Source organism: Lolium rigidum, chromosome 4, assembly GCF_022539505.1.
Source record: "Lolium rigidum isolate FL_2022 chromosome 4, APGP_CSIRO_Lrig_0.1, whole genome shotgun sequence".
Lineage (NCBI taxonomy): Eukaryota > Viridiplantae > Streptophyta > Magnoliopsida > Poales > Poaceae > Lolium > Lolium rigidum.
In genome coordinates, this window is record NC_061511.1 from 127903056 (window position 1) to 127912037 (window position 8982).

The 8982-nt window shown below is 48.6% G+C and overlaps 1 protein-coding gene across 1 annotated transcript; it reads right to left on the reverse strand.

Annotated features, from left to right (window-relative positions):
* Window positions 1-346: 346 nt before the first annotated feature.
* Window positions 347-7832, reverse strand: LOC124705591. The gene is made up of 5 exons (XM_047237293.1): window positions 7466-7832; window positions 2146-2280; window positions 2032-2074; window positions 1444-1558; window positions 347-706 (listed from the first exon to the last, which is right to left on the reverse strand). Exons 1-5 carry the CDS (start codon window positions 7816-7818, stop codon window positions 576-578), a joined length of 777 nt encoding a protein of 258 aa, XP_047093249.1. The 5' UTR covers window positions 7819-7832; the 3' UTR covers window positions 347-575.
* Between the last annotated feature and the right edge of the window lie 1150 nt (window positions 7833-8982).

Here is an 8982-nt window from a genome sequence, read left to right on the forward strand (position 1 = left end):
TTGGGCTGATCTGATTTTCAGAGGCGAGGTGGGTGCCGCGCTTTTTACACTCGCGTTTCATGGCTGGAGAAGGGAATCGGGTGTCCACTCAAAACACCGCGAAAAATACACTACCATACACTGAAATCCACTGTTTCCAAACAAGGGATTCAGACTTCTCCACATCGCAAAGGTTGCCCAGTTCTGACTTCTGAACGCGAGAGCACATCAGAGGATTCAGTATGCCATCCACACCTCTAGGTCATAGAACGCCATGGCCGCAAGTGGCCTTCATCCCTTAACAAACACACACTGTCGTTGGCAACGCCAAGGTTCAGCCCCACGATAAAGGATTAACCAAAAGGTATAGGGCAGCTCTATCTCTAATAGAGTCAGAACAAACATGAGCTTGAGAAAAATAAATCTCAGGAGCTCCATATTTACATTGTCAGAGTTTGATTTCATTGTAATCAACAAGCTTTGAATTTGAGCTCGTCTTCGTGGAGCAATGTTACGTGTAAGAGCTACCAGCTACCCAAAAGGAGAATCCAAGCACTGACGCAAACTTAGTGCCTCTACACTATTTACAGGCCTAACTATACCCCTGGGTGGTACCCGCTGGGTGCCATGTTTTCCATCCTTGGCATGCTTCTCCGTGAGCCAAACTCCTGGCAGCATTCGAGAGCTAGTCGAAGGGCAGTGCCCAAGCCGAGAACAATAAGAACGCCTGAAAATATCAGCTAGTTAAGTCAATGAACATCGCATGTGTGGTACCTTCTATAAGTGAACCAATGCAGACTGTACGCACTAACACTGATAAACAAACTAATCTTAAGTATAAGGAACATATTAATAAAGTAGCCTACCACTACAATCATATTGACAGCAGATGAAGGGGGAGTTTCAGTTGAGAAGGCCACACAATCTGGTGTTCTTATTTCAAATAATTAATACAAGTTTTGCCAACAGCATCTTTCATTTGATTTATCTGCTACATGCATCGATAGTTTGCAAGAATACCTATCTACTAGTTACTTCGGTTCTTCATTTGTATTTAGATTTTCCATCTGTGCATGTGATGACCCTAAGCCATCAGATTACAAAAGGCACACAAAATCAAAATAATTGGTCTTAACACTCTTTGAGCATAAACATCAGTTGTGGACTGTGGTTCAATTTCCATGTACAACTTGTTGCAATACTGCTCCATTGACTAGTTGTATTGCTTATCAGGGACCAAGTGTTGCTGGAACACAAACTTAGAGGGCACACAGCCTTAGAATGGATGTTGCGATAATTGCTTCTCAACGAAATAGGCCAATAGTAATTTGTATTTTGCCACAGAACAAACTGAGTTAAAAGGTAACTCCTCCTTTTCCATGTATTTCCAAGTCAACAAAAGGCAAGTGGTAACAGAACATAAAGGGTAATTAGGATCTGGTACACCAAAATATTGTTCCATACCAATTATTATGTTCACTGGAAGGGTAGAAACGCCAAGAGAAACAGATATCAGCACATCCAATAAGAGACCACCAATCAGAATTGCAAATGCAACCCAGAGTGGGCTAAACCAACCCTACATACAAAGAGAAAGAGTGTCAAATATGAAGCAGAAAACTGCACAAGTTCTGTACAACTGAAGACTTGCACATGATGATTTAATTAGTAATCCATTTCTGGAGCCAGATAGTAAAATCAGTGAATTTGTTTCTTTTCTTTTCTTATCCAGTCATAAAAATACCCTTTCACGTCCTCCTCGGCCCCTTCCATAAGCTGAATCAACCCTCCAAACCCAATAACTTGTCTGCTCAATGAAAACAAGTAAAATTCACTACCAGAAAGAGGAATTTGATTAAATGTTTTGCAGCATAGTGCCCACTACAATTTCGGGACGTCTTGAGTTATTTAAATATATTAGGGAGATACTTGAGCGTGTGCGGTCAACAGAAGATGATATATATAGTCATATATTCTTCAAACTTCAGACCTTTTAAGTATATATTTTGTAAATACACCTTGAAAATATAAGGTATAAATTGGAAGACTTACACTTGCTTGCGTCTCTGGAGGGGGTATATTAACAGCAACCTGCCTGTGAAGAGAACAATTTCAATAAATCAAAGTAATTAACAACAGGCAAAACTGTCTAAGAAGAGGACTTACTGGCAAATCTCACACTTGTTTGAACCTCTAGTACGGAACCAAACATCAATACATGTGCGGTGAGCTTTTGAAAGATCACCTCGACATCTGCATCCAAGGTCTACCAAAGGTTCTTCCGACTTTTGCTGACAAACTCTGCAGTGGAAGTATCACATATTAGATCTTCGGAAAACATAAAAAAAGGTAAACAACAGCAAACAGGTAACAAGAAATGTAATCTTTTAGAGTCTTCTATGGTACATATGTTAGCAAAGAATGGCCTATTGCTGTTCAAAAAGAAAAACAAAGAACGGCCTATTGATGAACAACTTCACAAGGGCTAGACGTTGCTTATAAGGAATAAGCCAACCCCATAACTGGGTGGCACTGAAATGTCTACTGGTTCGAACCTACTCTAGACCAAGCTGATGCTATTGTGGCTATCCATTAACTTCATATCACTCGAGAAAACAATTCACTATTATCAGTTTGATAGACCAGTAGTTTTATCTCCGAAGCACTGTGTAATGCTTCTACTATACCAATTACTAAGGTAGGCTTGCTCCTGTTGCACATGCAACTATCAATCCTTGTCAAACTGGTTTCATTAAAGGTAGGCAAATTCTTGATGGGGTAGTGGTTATTGAGGAGATTCTTCATGAGATCAAACTTAGAAGGAAGAAAGGGATTCTTTTGAAGTTGGACTTTGAGAACGCATATGATAGAGTGGATTGGGAGTTTTTAGAAGGAATTCTGAGGAAGAAAGGCTTTGACTCTGTTTGGATAAATTGGGTAATGCAAACAGTCAGGAATGGTTATTTGGCCATAAACATAAATGGTGTGCAGGGACCTTACTTTAATACTTCTAGGGGAGTGAGGCAAGGAGATCCATTATCCCCTTTGTTATTTGATTATGTGGTGGAAGCTTTAGCAGTTATGGTTGAAGCAGCTAAAGGGGCTGGACACTTATCAGGTTTGGTCCCTGATTTAGTTCCAGGGGGAGTGAATTTGCTGCAGTATGCAGATGATACTGTAATTGTTAGAGTACGTAATGGGCTTGGGCTGGCGGTATAGCCCCTTAGTCTTAGGGTTAATTAGAGATAAGGGTCGTTTGCTTAGGGAGTCAAGTAAACCTCTCTATATAAGGAGCGGAGATGTATCAATCTAATCAAGCAAGAATTAAGAAGGAAATCCCTTCCCTCTTGCCCGGTCGTGGGCAAAAGACCCCCGGCCGGCCTTCTCGCGCCCTCGCAGCCCTCTCTCTCCCTCCCAAACCCTAGCAGCCACATAACAGTAATTGTCCTGGAATTGACTGACTTGAATGTCCTTCACATGAAGTTTTTGTTTTACTGCTTTGAGAATATGTCTAGCATGAAGATCAATTACCATAAAAGTGAGGTTTTTGTGGTTGGTTGTGATGAGGAGGAGCAGAAGAGGGTGTCCAGGTGGCTGTACAGGTGCACGTCCGACAGGCGGATGGTGTCCACTTTATGTTCAGGGGTCAACAATAAAGCGTCCCAGTCCATTTCAGGTTGAGAGTAATAAAACAAGCTGAGATGTAAAAGGCTCGTTTTTAGGTGTTAGGTTTGTGTTGCGTCGAGTCACTTCTCGCGCCCTCGCAGCCCTCTCTCTCCCTCCCAAACCCTACCCTAGCAGCCACATAACAATTTGGTATCAACTTTCCAGGTTTATGTCCAGCCATCCCACCACCACTGGCCCAATGGCCACCACCACCGGCGCCCCGCCCAGGCCGGTGCCGGCCACCTCCACCGCGCCGCTTCCCGTCGCCCTCACCCCGGAGGAGATCGCCGGAGCAATCCACGATCTCACCACTGCTGTCCAGGAGATCCGCCTCTTCCTGGCCGGTCCCTACGGGCCGCCGCCGCCGACGGCGCTGCTGCCGTGGCAGCCGACGCATCATGCGGCCTCCGCCGCGATCGCCAGGCCGCTGCAGCCGACGCTGCTGCTGTCGTCGCCGCCACCCGACGCCGGGCTGCTGCAGTCCCCGCTGCCGCTGTCCACCATCTCCGGGCCAGGCCCTACCTCGGCGTAGGGTGTCCCTCTTCTCCAGCAGCCGGCCGCCTTCTTCCCCACCGGGACGCTGCAGCAGCAACAGCAGCTGTCGCCGCCGCAGCTCGCTGTCCTCACCGACGCTGTCCCCGCTGTTCGGTGGGCAGCGCAGCAACAGCAGCAGCAGCTGCCGTCGCCACCAACACCGCAGCGGCGGCTGCTGCCGCCACCGACGCCATCCCTGCCTTTCGGCGGTGTGGGAGCGACCTTGGCCCCAGGCTCTACATCGACACCGCCCGGGATGCCCATCCACCAGGTCCGTTTCCCTCCGTCGCCGTCACCGCTTCCGGCTTGGATCGCTACCCGCCACGTGTTGGCGGCGGTGAGGCTGCAGGCTGCTGCGCGCGGCCTCCTAGTGCGTCGGCGTGTGCGGGAGATGCGTGATCTGCAGCTGCAGCTCCTCCAAGTTGCGCTTCGTTGCGCAACGGACCTCGATCTAGTCCGCTGCGTCGGGGATCTTGGGCTGGTGGTTTCCCCCACGGGCGGCGGACATGCTGTTTTTCCCGCGGGCAGCGACCTCAAAGTCTGCGCCATCGATAGTCATCCGGCAGGGAGAAGGCATGGTGTCAACAACAGGAGCGCACCGCGTAGCACCACTGCATTCCGCCGCCGGCCACCGCGCGGGCTCCTTTTGTCCCGCTGGTTTCCATGGGATCCAGGTGGCTGTACAGGTGCACGTCCGACGGGCGGATGGTGTCCACTTTATGTTCAGGGGTCAACAATAAAACGTCCCAGTCCATTTCAGGTTGAGAGTAATAAAACAAGCTGAGATGTAAAAGGCTCGTTTTTAGGTGTTAGGTTTGTGTTGCGTTGAGTCATGGTTTGTTTAGGTTGCAGCTCGAGGACGAGCTGCATGTCCAGGTGGGGTGTAGTGTTAGAGCACGTAATGGGCTTGGGCCGGCGGTATAGCCCGTTAGTTTTAGGGTTAATTAGAGATAAGGGTCGTTTGCTTAGGGAGTCAAGTAAACCTCTCTATATAAGGAGCGAAGATGTATCAATCTAATCAAGCAAGAATTAAGAAGGAAATCCCTTCCCTCTTGCCCGGCCGTGGGCAAAAGGCCCCCGGCCGGCCTTCTCGCGCCCTCGCAGGCCTCTCTCTCCCTCCCAAACCCTAGCAGCCACATAACAGTAATTCTCCTGGAATTGACTGACTTGAATGTCCTTCCCATGAAGTTTTTGTTATACTGCTTTGAGAATATGTCTGGCATGAAGATCAATTACCATAAAAGTGAGGTTTTTGTGGTTGGTTGTGATGAGGAGGAGCAGAAGAGGGTGTCTAGGATGTTGAACTGCAAACTAGGCCACTTACCTATGTTGTACCTAGGCATGCCTATTGGGGAGTCTAAACTTTTCAATGCTCATTTTCTTCCTCTGGTAGGAAAGCTCACAAAGAGAATGGATCCTTGGCAGGGAAAGTTGATGTCCTCTGCAGCTAGACTTACTCTTTCTAATCCCGTCTAATCCCAAACCCCCACATATTTTCAAATACCTGTTCTGTTCTAGTGTGTTGGATTGGTTTATCTCCACTTTTCCCCAAAATTCCGCAAACGCTAGTGTATTTTCCTCAAGATCAAATACACTACCCCTCCCTAGTGGATTGGGGAAAAGTGGGGATTTCAAGGGATTGCGTGAAGACAGGGATTTCACCCAATCCCTGCGGGGAGCATCTCCACTAATCCTATAAAAACACTAGTACCAAACAAGGCCTTAAGGTTTTGATAGATAAGAACTAAGGTAGACGGATTTATTGAAGCCATATGCATGCAACAGTGCTTCCCTAGTCTATACTAATATATGCACTGACTATAATACATAAGAAGACTTCACATCCTGAATGTCGAACAACTGAACTTTGTGCTCAAAGTTGTTGTCGCTTTGGGCTAGTTTGATGAATCAACAATTAACCACATCCGTGGAATTTATTAGATGCTAGTTTGATGAATCAACAATTAACCACCTAAAACGGCTTTGTGTAGTCCCATTTTCACATGATAACATAAACTGAAGAGTACTGTACGAGCGTCCTAGAAATTACCAATGTCACACACACTAAAGCAGACCAGTACCAACAAACTAACAATTAACACCATCACGGGCTGGTACCAATGCATCACCCCACTATAGCCTCGCCACGTCAGCTTTTACCCCACTCTCACCCCACTTTCACCCCACGGTGCCAGTGCACGGGCTATAGTCCAGCTCTCACTTCTCTCTCCTCCCTACCGCCTCCCTACCGCCCCCACTAGCACCGCTATCGCCTCCCTCTCGCCCTGCTCTCGCCTCCAACGCGGGCTATAGGCGGGCGGTACCGCCCCCTACCGCCGGGCGGTGGATCCACCGCCCGCCGCTAGCGTCTCGCCCGCCTCTCGCCCCGACGCGGGCGGTACCGCCCCGCCTCCAGCCCGCGTTGGCACCAGCCTTAGGGCATCTCTAGCCGATCCCTTAAAATCGGTTAGAGGAGTAAAATTCTCGTTTTTTTTTGGGGGGGGGGGGGGGGGGGCTAAAAGCCAATCCCTCAAAGGCTTTAACGTTGTATAGTTTTTAGTCCTCGGGTCGGCCAACCCTCAAATATACTTGGCCGTGGCTTCTCTAGAGAAAAAATCGCCTAGTCTCCCACCTCCAATTTCGCGAGCCGCCTCGCTCCTATTCTGGATTTTTTCGTCTCGCCTCTACTTAGCTGTATTTAGCTGAACCATCCAGATATTAATTCACTGTGAATTTCTAGGCCTATTGTATGCTCACCATAATCATACAATTTTACTTCAATTGATCCCTTACTATTATTTAGGTACCACTTTTTTTTAGCGGACCATGTACAAGGAGTTAAAGGATAAGGGGCTGTTTGAGAGGCTAAATTATAAGGGATCAGCTAGAGATGCCCTTAGGTGCTCAGATGTGATAACTGATTCTCAGTGACCATTGCTCATGTAGAGAAGCAGGATAGTGACATATCCACTTGGCATTATCCATTTGCTAGAATATCCAGGAATCACATACGAGAATCGCATGAAAGAGGACCAGTACCATCTGTAGTACTCACAAATTTACATCACCTAAGTCCTCCTATTGCCTAAGTCCTTAGTGATAATTCAGCCGCGAAATGGCATGTCCTAAATCTAACGTAGCAACCACACAAATCGTGGAAAAGAATCAACCACAACCTTTCTTATCCCCTCTCCAGTTGGCAATTCACAAATCTCTTGACCAGGATCCAACCAAACATCCAACGTTTCACAGGAGCAGGTCCCGAAACTCGGAACCGACAGCATACCTGCATTGCTCGTCGAAGCTGTCGGACCTGGTCAGCTCCGCCTCCTTTGCAGCCGCCAAGGCGGCCATGGCTACGTCGTCCCCGACCTCTAAAGGAGCCCGGGAGGCCTGGGCGACGGCCTTGGGCTCGGGCGCCACCTCCTCCGGCTGCGAGATCACGATGGTGACCACCGAGACGGGCGCCGGCACCTCGGCCGCGGCCACGACCACCGAAGCCGGCGCTGGCGCCTGCAGCTCAGCCATGGCCAAGACCACCTCGTGCTGCTGCTGCTGCTGCGGCGGCGGCTGCTGCTGCATGGGCAGCTCATGATCCGTGCCCGGGCCGGTCTCCGATCCGGCGGCTGCGCTCGACATGGGCTGCGGCTTCTTCGTTGAGCAGGTCGCGTGCGAGGGGGTGTTTTTCCTTTGTGGAAAGAGAATGGGGGGTGGAGGGGCCGCACCTACTCGTGCGGCTACTGGCAGCGGCGAGGGACGGACGGGGAGTGGTGGTGGGGGGCCTACGCCGGCGGGCCGGAGATGGGGATGGTTGGGGTGGGGAAGCTGCGGTATGTGGGCACAAATCTGGATAAGTACGTGGGTTTGCGCGGAGAGGGAGTGACACTGACGGGTGGGGCGAGTGCGCCGCGGCGCGCGGGTGTCAGTGAGAGTAGCGAGTAGGGGGAGTGGCGCGGCCGGTTCGGATCTGGGGACGAGCAGAGAATGGTGTGCGGACCAGTGCAGAAGTGTGGTGATGGGATCAGACTGAGATCTACTCCCTACAGCTTGCCGGATCTGGGCTAAGATTACTTTGGTCCTGCGAGTTGATCGTGTCTACCTTCATTGGGGACCTAGGACTCCTGTCGAGTTTACTCATCAAGGAAATCGTGCCAGCCGTTTTCTAAATTGGCATTCTATTAGATTATGCACAGTTGCGCATACATTCCTTTCTTCAAAACTCCACCTAATGAGCTTGGCAACTCCAGCCACATACCCTAGGCTAAAAAAAGCTTACTCCCTTCGATTTATTTGCTTTGTATCCTCCCTTTAATCTTTTTTTTTTTTGAGAAACACAGTACAAACGCAGACGCTCACATACACGCGCATACACTCACCCCTATGAACGCACACACGCACACCCTACCCCTATGAGCACCTCCGGAAGACTGAGTCGGCGGATTGGATCTTGAAATTGACGAAGTCACCACGAGCGCCTCGTCGTCGACGGGAACGTCGCCTCCCACTGAATGAATATTCCGCCTTTATGAGACACACAGATGTCAAATCTGGGATTTGAACTCTGGTGGGCTGGGGGTACAACCACCCTCCTAACCACCCAACCTCAAGTTGGTTCTCAGTATCCTCCCTTTAATCGAAGTCAAACATTGCAAAATTTGACCAAAAGTACAAGAAAATATATTAATATTTATAATACCAAATACATATACTAGTATAAAAGGAGTATTATACTTTATAACAATTCTAATACTCAGTAGTTTTTGTATTGTAGACGTTGATAATTTTAGTAAAAATTTGGTCAAA